This window comes from Schistocerca serialis, chromosome 2 (genome assembly GCF_023864345.2).
Source record: "Schistocerca serialis cubense isolate TAMUIC-IGC-003099 chromosome 2, iqSchSeri2.2, whole genome shotgun sequence".
NCBI lineage: Eukaryota > Metazoa > Arthropoda > Insecta > Orthoptera > Acrididae > Schistocerca > Schistocerca serialis.
The window spans coordinates 276,304,885-276,323,131 of NC_064639.1; the positions used below are offsets into that span (position 1 = coordinate 276,304,885).

General features: G+C 44.3%; 1 protein-coding gene across 1 annotated transcript in view; it reads right to left on the bottom strand.

Moving 5' to 3' along the window:
- LOC126455904 (uncharacterized) overlaps positions 1 to 18,247 on the bottom strand; it is a 290,245-nt gene that overhangs the window by 20,436 nt on the left and 251,562 nt on the right. Inside the window, exons 11-12 of the mRNA XM_050091661.1 lie at positions 14,747 to 15,026; positions 2,461 to 2,744 (exon numbers count right to left, since the gene is read on the bottom strand). Coding sequence (XP_049947618.1) covers positions 2,461 to 2,744; positions 14,747 to 15,026 — 564 coding nt within the window. The remainder of the gene's footprint in view (positions 1 to 2,460; positions 2,745 to 14,746; positions 15,027 to 18,247) is intronic.

Here is an 18,247-nt window from a genome sequence, read left to right on the forward strand (position 1 = left end):
AAATACCAGCTGTGTATACCCAAGAACGTCATGTAGAGGCCTGTTGAAGAAACTGGGGTTACTAACTGCTGCCTCCCAGTGTGTTTATGCCCTAGTGAAATTTCTCGTAAATAATACAGAGCCTCCCAGAAATGGTGAGACAAACTGCGGGAGGTTGCAGAGGGTATCTTGGGGAAGAAATCGAAAACAGGAACACGTGACTGGAAACGCCACACAACGACGCTACAGGGCGTTTGAGTTATAGGCGCCAGCACCTGTTACGAGGCCACACTTTCGGCAGCAAATGTGATTTTGTACGCTGCTGGATCGTAGGCGGAACGTCTTGCAGTGCTGTTTGTTAATCAGTGATCTACCGTATTGCAGGGATGTGGACTGTTATATTTCATTCACTGTTCCAAACATTCCCAAACATTTTCTACCGGAGCGAACTAAGTAATTTAACACGCCTGTCAAGGTGCAATTCTGTATCCTAATGTTCGTCAAAGCAAGAACGAAAGTATGCAGCTATGTGAAAATGGCTGTTGTCGCCTTGGAAGATCCCATTTTCAGCACACTTGTCATAAGAGAGGGAAGGATATATTCGTAAATTGTTATTTCTCACTGTCATAAATAACTACCGAAAATATTTGTTACCGAAAAATAACGATTATCGGAATAACTTACACCGAAAAATAATACATTAGCACATCTCTGCTCATCATGAAGATGTAGGAAAAAGGTAACAATTGGTCACTGACAATCTTGACGTAAACATCCTGATTCATTGAAGAATTTTCTGAGGATATCAGCTGAGTCGTGATGTTGTTTCCTGCCAATGTTTCGACGCGTTTACTACCCGGAACCTTCAGTTCACCTGAAGATAACGAGTAAGACACTCATCGAAACGTTATGAAAACATGACGTCACGACTCGGCTGATAAACCGAGAAGATTTCATCAGTGAAATACACTGCGAAAGTCTGCATTTCGATATCCTGGTTGATGTTTACGGTAATTTGAATGATTCTGCCAAAGTCATGGTATGGGATACAACCCTAAAACCAAAAATAATCACTTCTGGTCTGAACCATGTGCTCCCCACACTGTGGGATAACCGTCTTATTGGGCTGTAGGTTCTCTCGATGCCTTGCATCATTTGAAAAGAGAAAAAAATCGTCAGACTATACTACATGTATACAGCCAATTTTCTGCGTTACGTGGTCCAAACGTGCAGTTCCATGTGCTACTATGATCAATAGCCCTTACGAAGTATCGATGTCCTTATTTCCACTGAATACAGTGGCCTTCACAATGTATTGCGAATACATAGAAAGAAGGATCCTTTATCGTATGATTATATGATAGTGAAACAAACACTGGTAGCAGTTACTTCCGTAAAATATCTGGGAGTATGCGTACGGAACGATTTGAAGTGGAATGATCATATAAAATTAACTGTTCGTAAGGCGGATGCCAGGTTGAGATTCATTGGGAAAGTCCTTAGAAAGTGTAGTCCATCAAAAAAGGAGGTGGCTTACAAAACACTCGATCGGCCTGTACTTGAGTATTGCTCATCAGTGTGGGATGCATACCATGTCGGATTGACGGAGGAGATAGAGAAGATCCAAAGAAGAGCGGCGCGTTCCGTCACAGGGTTATTTGGCAAACGTGATAGCGTTCCGGAGATGTTTAGCAAACTCAAGTGGCAGACTCTGCAAGAGAGGCGCTCTGCATCGCGGTGTAGCTTGCTGTCCAGGTATCGAGAGGGTGCGTTTCTGGATGAGGTATCGAATATATTGCTTCCCCCTACCTATACCTCCCGAGGAGATCACGAATGTAAAATTAGAGAGATTCGAGCGCGCACGGAGGCTTTCAAGACAGTCGTTCTTCCCTCGAACCATACACGACTGGAACAGGAAAGGGAGGTAATGACAGTGGCACGTAAAGTGCCCTCCGCCACACACCGTTGGGTGGCTTGCGGATTATAGATGTAGATGTAGAATATTTACTCGGAAAATGGCGGAGGCTGGACTTGCATTCACGAACAGCAGCAGTTTCTGCCGAGTCTGAAATCAGTTCTCATTGACAACTCTCGCTGCTCGTCTTCTGTCTGCTAGGATGGGACCTTTATACATCCACTGTTCTTATTGCCTGTAACGTGACTGTGAGTAGTATACCATTCCATGTAATCAGGTTGACGAGTGCGCATCGGTACACCAAGAAATCGGACAATTTGACTTATGGTTTGGTCATGGGGACTTCCTCACATAATAGCTCGTCTTTATCGTTCTCATCGTCTCTCCGTTGAGCCACCTTACTCCAGTGCCATGTGCATTTCACACCATTGCCACGTCCTACGCCAGTAGAACTAGCTGTACGGTGCTACGAAATGACCAGTGTGCTCGTTTAATATGGTGATTAATATTTGGTCTGGTGAGATTACAATAACTGTGAGTTCGTATCTTTGAGAAGTGCGGAATACCTGGTAACTACAACGCCGCTTCCACAGCTGCAGGCCGGGAAGAGCACTGTGAACAGCAGGTAGAGGAAGATGGCGGCGTTGACTACGACGCAGGCAGCGGTTGGCAGCAGGACAGAGGCGTAGAAGGCGGCTCCTTGCGGGTAGCACAGGAAGTCTGAAGCGCTGTCCTGACGTAGCGGGTAGCCCGCCGAGGGTCCCGAGGCAGCCAACAGCACCCCCACCGGCAACAGCGGCGACAACCACGAACACGCCGAACACACCAGCACGACGTGCGGGACTCGTGCCTACACACACGACACAACACACGTCAGTGCGTCGTTGTGATTATATAACACGGGTAATCATTTACTTTTCAATACCGCCTCGAAAAAACAATGTTACGCAATTAATTTATTGTTTACTTGTCTACAGACCTGATATAAACTGAAATTCCTGTTCCACAGTACCTTACAAATGGCTAGAGGAGCCAAAACAAAACGTTGTAGCAAATTGATAAACTGGAGTGTTGTAGGGTTATTTGTTTTAAGGGGGGTAGGACGTCAAACGAGCCGACTTGGAGCAGGAGAGGCACCACACGACATTTTAATTTCCACTGTCTATAATTTTACAAATAAATTCATAAAACGTTGAAAGTATGATCAGGAAGGATTCAGGATTGATACTCATAGTAGTGGAAGCTCAAAAACGTAACAAAATACCTTTTTTTACATGTGAAATTTCATCATTTTTTTCACTTACTACTGGTTGCATTTGTTGCTATAGGCACACTTTTCTTCCTAAGTAAGAGAGATACTTCGATGAATTTTGCACACCATGCAAACTATTGTTACATGTGTATGAAACTCTAGAGTTTATTTAATTTATGAAAAAATGAATGAACTGTTACATTTCAAGCTTCTTGTTTAGAAAAAACTCAAATTTTATAGTTCATTATCTCAATTTTTACCACAGTTTTTAACAGATTTGGAAAATTCTAGAGTTTCATACACCTGTATGTACTGCTTGTTTGGTGTGCAAAATTCATCGAGGAATCTCTCTTACTTAGGAAGAAAAGTGTATCTACAGAAACAAATGCAGCCAGTAGTAAGTGAAAAAATGATGAAATTTCACATGTAAAAAAAAGGGTATTTTGCTACTTGCACTGCTATGAGAGTGAGTCCACAATCCTTCCTGGTCATGCTGACAAAGTTTTATGAAGTTATTTGTAAAAGTATAGACAGTAGAAATTAAAATGTCGTGTGGTGCCTCTCCTGCTCCAAGTCGGCCCGTTTGATGTCCTACCCCCCTTAAAGGGAAACAATCAGTACTGGGTTAGGTGAAGCGAACAGCAGCGACACAGAATCGTATGACGCGTTGATTGGCCGGTAGGGAGGTGAGGGGGGCGCAAAAGTTTCCAAAGTGGTCAAACAAATCTAAATTGTTGTGACTTTCGTCCGGCCGCAACTGTAGATTCTTTGATTGCTCTGGGAGAAGGCTCTGGATCACGAGAACATCCGATGTAAGGAAATATTATTGTTATTAAACATCAGATTGAGAAGAGGAAGCAACATATACTTGCGTGGCTCCCTTTCCCGTTAAGAAAGTGCTGCGTACCATTGTGGAACAGCGAGGCTTTGTGCGAGCGATGTGCGACTTGAGAAGTAGAGTTTGCTAAGAAATTCCCGGACGCCACTCGCACTGAAAATGTACCTCAGGACCAGTTTAAAACTGAGTTGGAAGAATGTTACAAGGCGGGGGGGGGGGGGGGGGGGGATGTAAGTAGTATGTTAACGTCGGCCTCGACTGTTCTGTCCACACAATGACACGTCAGACACGGTTGGCAATGTGAAAAAAAATTGGCACATAGGAAGTAAATGATTAAGGTTGTTCAACAACCAAAGCAAACAGATTTACAGTAATTGACACTATAATTATGAGCTTGGATTTAAAACACATATAACATTTTAACACTTAAATCATTAGCCATGACAGAGTCTGAGTGGTTTGAAAAGTTTAGAAATCACGCAGAAATGTTCATTCATTAACCACTCTGCGTTTTTCGCACATACTAGTCTCACATGCAACAAAATAACAGTATATCTCTGTAGATTTAAACAAATTACAAATCTTATAATGACGCCTATGTAATGGTGCGTTCGTATTTTACAGGAGATAAAAAGAGAGTGGTATCGTCTGGCGGTGGACGATGGGTTGTGCGCTTGTTTTGTAATATTCAAATGTCTCCAGAGTCTGTCTTTAATATCGGTGTTTTTACATGCGCGCTGAATTAGTCTATAGTTTCTTAGGCGCGTCAGTGACGCTGGATTCATTTCCCCTTGTAAATCGTCAAAATACGTCATTACAATACGTAGTTAAATATTATACACTGGCAAATAAATGGCTCTTGGCCTCTTTCATTAATCAAATCAGTGTTTTATGTGACGAGATGTGGCGGTGTGAAAATACAACATCTCAAGTCTTAGCAAACTGGAACACATGAAATATTAGTTCACTTTATTACATTAATGAATAACAAATTTACTTAACTTTGACACACTTCTTTGCCGTAGGAGTACTGGATAATTTTCAACCGTCGCTGACTAGCCAAGCATAAATTTACGGACTTACAAACTGTTCTTTTGTATTATGAGTACAATGTTCAACCTTTCCTGAAGTACATATTCATCAAAAACTTTAACATCTCTTTGACCTCACACTACAATGGTCACTCCTCATGACGTCACGAACTGCGCAGACGCTCCCACGCTTGGTCCTGTATTGATTTCTGGCGCGAGGGCACTGCTGTGCTGAGGAGAGGAGACAAGCGGTAGCGCATTGCTGAAGATCGCTGGTATGGTATGAAAGAGGAAGTCAAACGCTAATAATGAGGGTGAACAAAAAGCAGTCACAGGAATTGCTATCACGTCGTTAATTAACATCCTGAAGAAGGAAAGAAATGTGGCGATGAAAATGATGACAGATTAAGTTCCCACGATATAAAAATGTTGTTTATAAAACGGAATATATTACTGTCTAGTGCATTCTTATGTATGAACGGTGTTTCTCGTCTGCAAAACAAACTTGTTACTTTCACTCATGGTATTTTTTTGTTGACACAGTGCACTCAAGGCTCCGTTCAGTACTGTTTGGTTTTGTCACAGTTCATGGTGTTGTTTCTTTCCTGGCAGTCTTAATTGTTTATTAATAGTGACTGCAGTGTGAATAGACTTACGGATGAAAAACTGGTCGATATGTATATTGTGTATAGGTCCACTGAATGCAATGCACGAAGTCATTATGCTGAACTGATCCCATAGTATCGGCAGCGGCATCACGGTTTCATTTACACTGAGGGTTGTGTATTGCTCTCCGTTTTGTGTTATACGTTTTTTGATTTGATATTACAGGTTATTTTACTGGTGTGGACGTATTTTTAAGAAACAAAGATAATTGGTTCCACTAACCGAATAAATCGTAATTAAATTATAGCCTTTTAACGAGCCACTGGGGCCTCAAACCAGAGGCGGAGGGTTCTTTGTATACCCATTCCCTTCCCCCTTTCCTCTTCCAGTTACGAATGGTGTGCGGGAAGAACGATTGATAGTAAGCCTCCGCGTGAGCTCGAATTACTCTGATTTTACCTTCATTGTCTTTTCGCGAGAGATATACGAAGGAAGATGCAATATATTGGGTGGCTCTTCTAGAAAATTTATGTTCGTTCTCGGAACTTCCTATTTATTTCATTCCTAAGTGATTTATGCTGCTCTATCCCTGTCTTTCCCAAAACATTTTTATATTTCCTACTGTCAACTGAAGTATTTCTTCTGTTACCCAAGATTTCTTCTCAGTAAGCTTCCTCTTACCTATGTCTGTCTGTCCAACACCTGCGATTGCTCTTTTTAGACTTGTCCCTCCCCGTTCAACTCAGCTGCCTACTGTGATATTCCTTATCTTGGCAGCCATATATTTAGTAGACATCAAACACATCTCACCATTCCTCAGTACTTCGGTTCTTTCACACTCATTCTTCCACGCGAGTCTCTGAAACTTCACCTCTTCATTACTAAATTATGGTCTGATTCCATGTATGCCCCTTGGCACACCTTGTAATCCAGTATCTGTCTAATCATGGTGAGATACAGCTGTAATCTTCGCGCGTCTCCGGAACTATACTGAGTGTACCTCGTCAACTGTAACAACTGAAATATGAATTGTTTCGTTGATCAAGATTTGCGCAATATGCATCTCATGTCTGAGTATACCTTGTCCTTTTGTGGTAACTGAAATATGGATAGTCTGGTTGATCAAGATTTGGCCAATATTCACCTTATGGAAACGTTCATTGAATGGAGTGGAAGAATTGCACAATGACGCAATACTGCTACAGTATCCCACCGTGACAGCAGCCCCATCACAGTACCGTAGCGGCTGAAACACCGAAAGCCGGAACTGTAGCCCAGCAACAGAAACCAGGCCGCAGATATCAGCCAGTGACCTACCAGCTCAGCAACGTCACCAGACAAGGCTTCCTCAGACAATGCTTCAGTGTGAGGGACTCCACATCAGGCCTCCATCCCTGGTCCAGATATGTCGAAGTGAGCTGTTCAACCTTCAGCACGTGGGAACGGGATTTCAACCCCCAGGATCAGCCTGTCGGGAGGTCATCGCAACTGAGCCGTCCGATGACACACAGCCTGTGGCGGTCGTCGCTGCATCTATGACACTGCTTCCGCCAGGCCACAAACCAACGACATCTGCCTGAATGTCCAACCTGGGCACAGGGACATCGCCTCGCTGCTGCACCACTACCCAGCAGCCGTAGCAGCCCGTCCGCTGTTACCGTACACGGGGAATGCCTTCATTGAGATGCGACTACAGGTGTGCTGGGGTCCGAGGATCACCTCCCGCCATTTGCAGCCTGTGTGTTTCAGATGTGGTGCACCTCGTTTGTTCGTGTTCATCAGTAAGGTTTTCTATCAACTGACTGGCTGCCATTCTCATCCACTCCATCGCCAACTCCAGAAGAGAACTCGTCGCCCACTCCTTGCCCCGTAGTAAACCCCGTTATAATATTGTATGAGGGTTATTGCATTAATTTTTTACTTTGTATGTTTTGGTATCTGCTTGTTTCTAAATGAAATAGTGACGAAACGTCCTGCCCTTTTCGATCTTCTGTATTTCCTCTATGTATCCTATTGTATACGGGCCCCATACTGACGGTAATTATCCGAGTATCAATGAGACGAGTATTTTGTTAGTTACCTAGTAGTCCTCGGAACTGCTTGCCATGATCAGCCATCACAGTTTCTCAGAAAATATCTTCGGACAACCTCCGAAATTTTGTTGGCTGGAGTTCGAGTTCCTTTTCTGCAGCAGTCAGTAGAACACTTGTGAACTCTGTACTAATAAACTGTCATCATAAATTAATTAATTTTCAAGATTAGACTTATTAGTTACAAATCTCACATTATTTGGTAGTTTCCACTTCTAACAGTGAGTATAACTACAACCGCTGTGACCGTGGTTGATGTCATTATTATGAGTATCGAATATTAATGACTTCCAGCACTGACTACAATTTGTTTCTGTCGTTTGACGATATTTTGGGATTTGTTATGAAACATATCAATACGTTTTCTAGGTCTTAAACACTCTCTCTCTCTGATGAAATCAAAGTTCTTTCACATATGTAAGCCCAACAGTGATAATGCTTCCAGTTACTAGTAATAATAAGGTACATTATGTGTAACTAGCATGACTTTCACTGGACCTCGCGCTTCACGCCCATACACAGGTGTCAGATTCGACAGATGCCTCGATGTTCACTCTAATAAAGCCTGTCTTCCACACAGACCGTATGGCGTTTCAGAGATAATCTCTGGCGGAGGACAGAGAGCAGTGGATAACAGTTTGGCTACGGTGAGCGGTGGGCTAACGTGTACCTAATCTGACTGATGTTTATTCGGTTCTTCGGTTCGGATGTACTGCAGTGTGCGAGAGAGAGAGAGAGAGAAGGAGAGAGAGAGAGAGAGAGAGAGAGAGAGAGAGAGAGAGAGAGACAGAGAGAGAGAGAGAGAGAGAGAGAGAGATGATGGAAGGTACCGAAGATGATCAATACCACCTGGGCTAAAACACATCCCCCTGTGCGGCTTCATTAACCACATATATCTACACTCATGCTCATAAATTAAGGATAATCCTGATACATGGTAAAACAACGCTCTGGTGGGCGGTTTGCGGGTTTAAATCACCTCAGGGTACGACCATGCGTTGCATTTGACTTGCTGTCGTCGGACGGTGGCGCTGGCAGCAGTCCACATACGCAGAGGTGTGTTGGTGCATGTCAGAGTATGGTGCAGCGAGTAAGTTTGCAGACGTTTTCATACGTACTAATGGCGACTGTGTGTTGAAAATGGCTCAAAGAACACATTTTGATGACATTTATGAGTGGCAGAATATTAGGGCGACTGGAAGCTGGTCAAACACAGCAGGTCGTAGCACGGGCCCTCCGTGTGCCACAAACTGTGATTTCAAGATTATGGCAACGATTACAGCAGACAGGAAATGTGTCCAGGCACGTCCAAAGTGTACAACACCACAAGGAGACCTATATCTCACTATCAGTGCCCGCAGACGATCACGGAGTACTGCAGGTAGCCTTGTTCGGTACCTTATCGCAGCCACTGGAACAGTTGTCTCTAGACACACAGTCTACAGACGACTGAACAGATATGGTTTATTCGCCCGGAGATCTGCAAGGTGCATTCCACTGACCCCTGATCACAGGAGAGCCCGTAAAGCCTGGTGTCAAGAATACAGTACACGGTCATTGGAACAGTGGTCCCGGGTTATGTTCACAGACGAGTCCAGGTATAGTCTTAACAGTGTTTCTCGCCGGCTTTCATCTGGCGTGAACCAGGAACCAGATACCAACCCCTTAATGTCCTTGAAATGGACCTGTATGGAGGCCGTGCTTTGATGGTGTGGGGTGGTATTATGATTGGTGCACGTACACCCCTGCGTGTCTTTGACAGAGGAACTGTAAAAAGTCAGGTGTACAGGGACGTCACTTTGCACCAGTATGTCCGCCTTTTCAGGGGTGCTGTTTCCCACCTTCCTCCTGATGGATGACAACGCACGGCCCCACCGAGCTGCCATCGTTAAGGAGTACCTTTAAACAGAAGACATCAGGCGAATGGAGTGGCCTGCCTGTTTTCCAGACCTAAAACCCATCGAGCACGTCTGGGATGCTCTCGGTCGACGTATCGCTGCACGTCTTCAAACTCCTAAGACACTTCTGAAGCTCCGTCAGGCACTGGTGCAAGATTGGGTTTCTATACCCCAGCAGCTGCTCGACCACCTGATCCAGAGTATGCCAATCCGTTGTGCTGCCTGTGTAAGTGTGCACGGTGATCATATCCCATACTGGTGTCGGGCTACATGCGCAGGAAACAGTGGCGTTTTGTAGCACGTGTGTTTCGAGAGGGTTTTCTCAACTTATCACCAATACCGTGGACTTACAGCTCTGTGTCGGGTGTGTTCCCTATGCGCCTATGCTATTAGCGTCAGTTTTGTGTTGTGTGGCAGCACATTCTGCAATTATCCTTAATTTATGAGCATGAGTGTATTTCACATGCCCATAGTACGTTAAGCTCTTCCTCGGTCCACCTCTAAGCCTCGTACTGCGTTGTGACTTATCTAACTGCCAAGTTACGATTGCCGCTTGGAGAGAGCCACACGCCTGTTGTTTCGCGAATGGTGAGTGCGTGTCCATGTGAAGACGACGGAGGCCGAGGTGTGTGCTAAGCAATGGACAGGGAGCGATGAACGCTTAGACGGCTCAGCCTCGTGGAAGCAGTGTCCTCGTTGGCGATGTGCTTCTTAGGCAAGGTGTAGATTTCTATACTGGGGAGTCGTCAGTGTGGCGGCAGGCAAGACTTGGGGTCCAGAGATGCAGACATGGAGAATAAAAATGGTTCAAATGGCTCTGAGCACTATGCGACTTAACATCTGAGGTCATCAGTCCTCTAGACTTAGAGCTACTTAAACCTAACTAACATAAGGACATCAAACACATCCATGCCAGAGGCAGGATTCGAACCTGCGACCGCAGCAGCCGCATGGCTCCGGACTGAAGCGCCTAGAACCGCTCGACTGACATGGAGATATGCGGACACAGTGATGTTCGGGCACGGAGATCTGCGTGCAGGGGGATGTGCAGACACAACCAGTTCACAGAAGTATTTTCCTGGGCAGAAGGGGTGGGTACCCTACCCCCACGCCCATAGCCTCTCAGACGCTTGCCTTCTCCCCCTCCCCTCATTCAATAGCTGTGTGTATGCCATGCTGGTCGAAACACTTTTCCCTTTGCTTACTACGCTTCTGAAGCTAGGACAGGACGTAATGGAGATTAAAATGAAAAAGGGAAATTGTTGAAATAATAGTTCGTGTTTCCTACTCTATAAACAAACAGAAACCAGATATGCATCAATGTATATGTTCATACTTCACATTTAAAACCAAATAAAAACCTAGATCTTCTTTTTTCAACAGTATTTTAACATCAAATTCTTAGCTGGCGTACGTTTATACAATAATAAATATATCTGAGACTCCAGAATGTCGTTTATAAATGATTCTGTGGAACACTGCTTTCTTCTTGAATAGTGAGAGTTTTAGCTTGTCGAACTAAATCACAGTATTCCATATCCTAACTGTGGGCAACTGATTTATACAATAACTGATAGTCTGCAAAACGCACTCCAGTCTCACGAAATTATGACGAATTAGTAAGGAATCGGGACATATAGATGTAGGAATACTTAGGTACATGTTTATCAAAATTTAAATCTGTATGTACTTAAGAGTTCTATTTCTGTTTGATTACATTTACATATTATATTTACATATTGCTGATCTTCATTCCACATGAAATAATAATCATAAACTAAAAAAAAGTTAGTTACCTTTATTTAATTAACTAAAAACATTTCTGTGGGACGTATTTTCACGACAGTTATACTGCTGGCTTTTGTTGGCGTTACAACACTAAACATTACTCAAATGACGTTCTTGTCGCTAGATATTTCAGTTACTCATAAGCTTCTCTCTGCTGCTATATCTTCTCTAATTACCATGTTTTGTTTCTCTATTCTGTCCTGAGAAATCGTTACCAATTTTTCATTAGATACAAGAGACATCGGATTTCATTTAACAAATTTACTAGAGCATGTCGTTATTTTTTCTCAGACATTCGCTTTCGTATATTTTTAATGTCATAGCTAATAAAATAGCGAGAAATACTTCGCCGTTCTTAGACGGCTTGGCTTCTTTAACTCGCGTTTCCAAATGAAAATACTGATATACGTATTAGGGGCGTGATGGTGGCTTTTATAACTTCGGTGACAAAAGTCATGAGATAGCTTTTGCCTGGCGTAGTGCAGAATTTTCACGTGGTATGGACTGAAGAAGTCATTGGAAGTCCCCTGCAGAAATATTGACCCATCGTGCATCTATAACCATCCATAATTGCGAAAGTGCTACCAGTGCAGGATTTTGTGCAAGATCCGACCTCTCGAATACGTTCCATAAATGTTCTATGGGTCTCATGTAGGGTGATCTAGGTGGTCAAATCATTTTCTCCAGTTGTAGAGAATGTTCCTCTATCCAATCGTGAAACATTGCGGCCTGGTGACATGAGACCGTTGTTTGCGAGCATGAAGTCCATGAATGGCTGCGTATGGTCTCCAAGTAGCCAAACATAAACATTTTCAATCAATGACGGTTCAGTACTACCAGAGGAACCTGCCCATTTCATGTACATACAGCCCACACCATTATGGAGCCACCAGCAGCTTGCTCAGTGCATTGTTGAAACTTTGGTCCGTGGCTTCGTGAGATCTACACCAGAGAAGAACCCTACCATCAGCTCCTACAAACTAAAATCGGGACTCATCTGACCAGGCCACGGTTATCCAGTCGTTTAGGATCCAACTGATATGGTTGCGGGCCTAGGGCAGGAGCTGCTGGCGATGTCGTGTTGTTAGCTAAAGTACTCGTGTCGCTCTTCTGCTGCTATAGGTCATTAATCCAAAATTTTACCTCACACTCCTAACGCATACCTTAGTCGTAAATCTCACATAGATTCCTTTGGTTATTTCACGCAGTACTACCTGTCTGTTAACACTGACAAATCTACAGGTACATCACTGCCCTCGGTAGGTAAATGAAATCCATCGACCACTGCGTTGCCTATGGCGTGAGGCCATGCGTGATATTTGGTAATCTCGGCACAGTCTTGACACTGTGGGCCTAGGAATATCGTATTCCCTAACGACTTCCGAAATGGAATTTCCCATGTATCTAGCTCCAACTAACATTCCATTTTCAAAGTCTTAATACCCGTCATGCATCCGTAATGAGGTTGAAAACTTTTCTCATGTGAATCAATTGAGTACAAATGACAGTTCCGCCGATGCAGTGCCCAGCCAGGCAGTTGACGGTTGGAGTGCTGACATCACAGTTACAGATTTTCTGCGGAAAACAGTTATGTTGGCCACTGATGCAGCACATATATGGATCTTGATAACCCCTTCAATTCAACTAAGGCTTCAAGATGGAGCATTGAAGCGCTGAAACTGGTAGCTACATGATAAATACACTACTAGCCATTAAAATTGCTACACCGCGTACATGACGTGCTACAGACGTGAAATTTAACCGACAGGAAGAAGATGCTGTGATATGCAAATGATTAGCTTTTCAGAGGATTCACACAATGTTGGCGCCGTTGGCGACACCTACAACGTGCTGACATGACGAAAGTTTCCAACCGATTTCTCATACACAAACAGCAGTTGACCGGCGTTGGCTGGTGAAACGTTGTTGTGATGCCTCGTGTAAAGAGGAGAAATGCGTACCATCACGTTTCCGACTTTGATAAAGGTCGGATTGTAGCCTATCGCGATTGCGGTTTATCGTATCGCGACATTGCTGCTCGCGTTGGTCGAGATCCAGTGACTCTTAGCAGAATATGGAATCGGTGGGTTCAGGAGGGTAATACGGAACGCCGTGCTGGATCCCAACGGGCTCGTATCACTAGCAGTCGAGATGACAGTCACCTTATCCGCATGGCTGTAACGGATCGTGCAGCCACGTCTCGATCCATGAGTCGACAGATGGGGACGTTTGCAAGACAACAACCATCTGCACGAACAGTTCGACCACGTTTGCAGCAGCTCGGAGACCATGGCTGCGGTTACCCATGACGGTGCATCACAGACAGGAGCGCCTGCGATGGTGTACTCAACGACGAATCTGGGTGCACGAATGGCAAAACGTCACTTTTACGGTTGAATCCAGGTTCTGTTTACAGCATCGTGATGGTCGCATCCGTGTTTGGCGGCATCGCGGTGAACGCACATTGGAAGCGTGTATTCGTCATCGCCATACTTACGTATCACCCGGCGTGATGGTATGGGGTGCCATTGGTTACACTTCTCGGTCTCATCTTGTTCGCATTGACGGCACTGTGAACAGTGGACGTTACATTTCAGATGTGTTACCCTTCATTCGATCCCTTCGAAACCCCACATTACAGCTGGATAATGCACGACCTCATGCTGCAGGTCCTGGGCCTTTCTGGATACAGAAAATGTTCGACTGTTGCCTTGGCCAGCACATTCTCCAGATCTCTCACCAATTGAAAACGTGTGGTCAATGGTGGCCGAGCAACTGGCACGTCACAATACGCCAGTAACTACTCTTGATGAACTGTGGTATCGTGTTGAAGCTGCATGGGCAGCTGTACCTGTACACGCCATCAAAGCTCTGTCTGACTCAATGCCCAGGCGTAACAAGGCCGTTATTACGGGCAGAGGTGGTTGTTCTGGGTACTGATTTCTCAGAATTTATGCACCCAAACTGCGTGAAAATGTAATCCCATGTCAGTTCTAGTGTAATATATTTGACCAATGAATACCCGTTTATCAACTGCATTTCTTCTTGGTGCAGCATTTTTAATGGCCAGTAGTGTAAGATCGTAAGAACGGATGTAGGCGTTTCATTTTTTTACAGTAGTGTGTAGCTGTGGTCCCCGAAACCTCCAGGCAAAAGGATGGACATAGATAAACACTATAGTAGATGGAGGGGTCGGGAAAGATGCGGATGCGACAGGTTGAAAGCAGAGGTTTTGGGGCATCAGCTGCTCGAGGGAGGCCTTCCATTGGCGTGCCTGAACTACCTGGCAAAGGTGGCGCCCGGAAACCTCCGGCAAACCCTGTCGTCCGCCTGTGTGGGGCCGGCCTACCTGCGCGCCGGCGACAGTGCTGAGGCGCAGCAGCTGCAGCACGGCGGCGGCCGTGGTCCAGGCGGCGGCGGCGAGCAGCGCGTAGTGCAGCGCCACCCCCAGCGCGACGCAGCCGGCGGAGGCGCGCGGCTGCCACCAGCCCTGGCCGCCCAGCGTCGCCAGCGCGAACAGCAGGTCGCGCGCCGCCACCGCGCCGCCCAGCTGCAGCAGCACGCGGGACCTGGCAACACGCCGCGCGCGGCCGCCGTCAAGCCCCGACACCACGAGAGTCACCTCAAAGCTTTGAAGAGGAGTGCTTCTTGTTCTACATTTTGAACCACAACTCCGCCGACGAAACTGAAAGAGGGCGATGTGTCCGAACAACACCGACTCAAAGGAAGGCCTCGGCGCTTGTTCGTGACGTCACGTCAGCTACGCACGGCGAACGCCAGGTCTGTTGCAGGCATACTCATAATGGTGGTGTCTCCCTCTCTGACACAGGAAAATGTGAACCTACTGGCGGTAATTGACCAACACACATTGTTCTGAGAGATTTCGGCAATCAATTAATTATGCAATTCATTACACTTCTTAACAAATAGTGTACTCCTGACCTTAAATTTCCACTTTTTTAAGGATTGACATACAAAAACAACTTCATGGTCCAGCAGCAACAGAACTCGTGCTTCTTTACCTTATTTGTAAATCTGAGGAAGTTACGTTTGTTCTGGGTTGCTTTTACAAGAAACTGTAAACATATTGGTGCTCTTCTTTAAGTATGGTTGACTATGGAGTGAGGAGCACTGAATGTTAATGAAATATCTTGTGATTGTATACGTTCGGGGAGGGGGTGGGGGACAGAAGAAGAGGCGAAAGAGAGATACTAGTTTTGTGAAATAAATTTTTTTTATCTTATAAAGTTTCTCCTTTCAGTTGCAAGAGGGAAATATTTATCTTTTCAAATGTGCATGTTTAAAAAAAGTTTAAGCTCAGCAGTATTTTCGATTTATGAAGCCATTTTGTTTCCTGTTTAGAATTCCTTTCGTTGAAAACGACTGTAAACTAATGACTGGCAACAGTTGGACATTTACACATGTAAATTAGTTCACATTTCCAGTGACAATGTCAAACGAAAACAAATAAATAAAAGATACGAGTTCATTGTAAGGGGGTTGGGGTAAGCTTCGATCAACTAAATTTCCGAAGCTTGCAATGCGGCAAAGCATCTTCTCATATTAATCTAGGTTTGTTTCGTCAGGATTCAGTAATATAGAACTATGATCTTCATTTGTAGCTTTACGACAGTAAGAAAATCTTTCATCTAAATAAAACTGCAGAATCCAAAACAATACCAAACAGTTTGTCCAAAAATAAGAGATTCATAGTGATATGCACGTCCAGGCGTTTCTGCCTGCGGCAGACCTGGCGTTAGCCGTGCCTAGCTGACGTGACGTCGCCAACAAGCGCCGAGGCCTTCCTTTGAATCGGTGTTGGTCTGAAGCACACAATTATGCACCACAACATTTATTACGAGGAACAATTCATAAATAACACACAGGTTGGTGTTACTCTGGATTGCTTGATACAACAACAATAAAAATTACGTCAGACGTAGTTGGGAGCTAACGGAAGAAGCAAGTGTTTTTGTTTTATCACTGCGTACTCTAACATAAAATTGGTGAGAGGGGTCTCAGGTAGTGTGACTGTTGCAGACCAGAGGTCATACATTGAGATCTAAACTTAACGCTGCGAAAACCGGACAACAGTTCACAGTGCGTCAAGCGAAGATTGTGGTGAGTTTACAGTGAGGCATAGAACAGTTTCAAGTTGAGTTAATCATTTTCGTGGTGGTCGTACGAGCATAGACGATAATCCAAGACCTGGAAGGGAAAAAACGTCAACAGATGAACGATGTGTGAATCTTGTGCCTAATGCTGTTGAAGAAGATCGCAGTGCGACTTGTTGGCGACTCTCTGAAGCCACGGGAGTTCCCCTAACACCAGTATTCCATATTCTGACAATTTGGAGAAGAGAAAAATTTCTGCGGCATGGATCCTACATTGTTTGACACTGACCTGAACATTGTAACCCTGCTCAAACAACGATTCGGACGTGCAGGTCAAGGATTCTTCTGTCGAATTGTGGCTATTGATGAGACTTTGAATCGGAGTTGAAATTACAGTCCAATGAGAGGAGAGCCTCAGCTTTTTCGCGGGCACAGAATTGACATCGCAATCCATAGACAAAATGCACACTAATCGTGACTGTCGCATGTGTCTTTTAGACAGTACAGAAATCACGATGTAAAAACCAAAACATTGAAAAGTTTGGCCGAAAAATGTAACGTATATCTGTGTCAGAAACAGAAAGCACAAAGAACGAAGAACTTAAAGCGTGGAAATGTAGTTGGTACAGCTATGATACTTTATTATACTTATTGGCTATTGTAGAGTCCAGAGGAAGCAGAAATATTGACGAAAGCACAGAGGATGGTAAAGTATATTAAAAATTTATTTTTAAGAACATTTTACTTGTGATTACCTATATTTAACAACCTTTCACAAATCAATAGTGAAGTAATAATCTGACTGTGGAAAGCAGCGCACACAATAACATAGCTGTTCTGGTAACATTAAAAGGTCAAGAAATAGGTATGTTGTCTCACATGAAAGCATTTTTCCACAGCACTGAACCATTGTATGACACAAAGTAATCGCGAAATTCATTACATACTTCCCTCACATCGTTTGCTTATCCTCGCGGAATATTTTTTATGGAGACAAGTGCCTCAGAAGGTGACATTTCAAATCTCCATGATCCTGGTATGAAACTCAGATCAGAATTTTGTACATCCATAGCGCCAGGGGGAATAAATCTGATCATCGATGATGTATTTACTCGAAGTATGTTATGAAAGTAGGCCCAAGGAAGAGCCACTGTTTCTAATTTCATAGGATCCACACCAATGGTTTTTAAAAGTACTCGGAATTTTGAACTCCAAATCCCAAACATATACTGAATAATTCGTTGAGGTTGGTTCAGGCGATAGCTGAATACTCTTTCCGCCGTTATTAAACCATTGCTACGACTGGGAAAATGTTTCATCAAGATTGAAGATAATGGCAAAGAGTCATCCGCAACAAACACATACGGAACATTAATTTCTCCTACATTTAATGGCGCAGGCTAGGGCAAATCCAGGTGCCCATTAGAGAAAAATGTGCAAATGTGTGTGAAATCTTATGGGACTTAACACCTAACGTCATCAGTCCCTAAGCTTACACACTACTTAACCTAAATTATCCTAAGGACAAACACACACACCCATGCCCAAGGGAGGAATCGAACCTCCGCCAGGACCAGCCGCACAGTCCATGACTGCAGCGCCCAAGACCGATCGGCTAATCCCGCACGGTCCCATTAGAGAGATCATGGTATAGTGGACAGTAATAGAACACTTCTCCGTCCAAAAGGAAACCCACACACCGTATAACTAGCCATTTAAAATTACAACTATCGTCA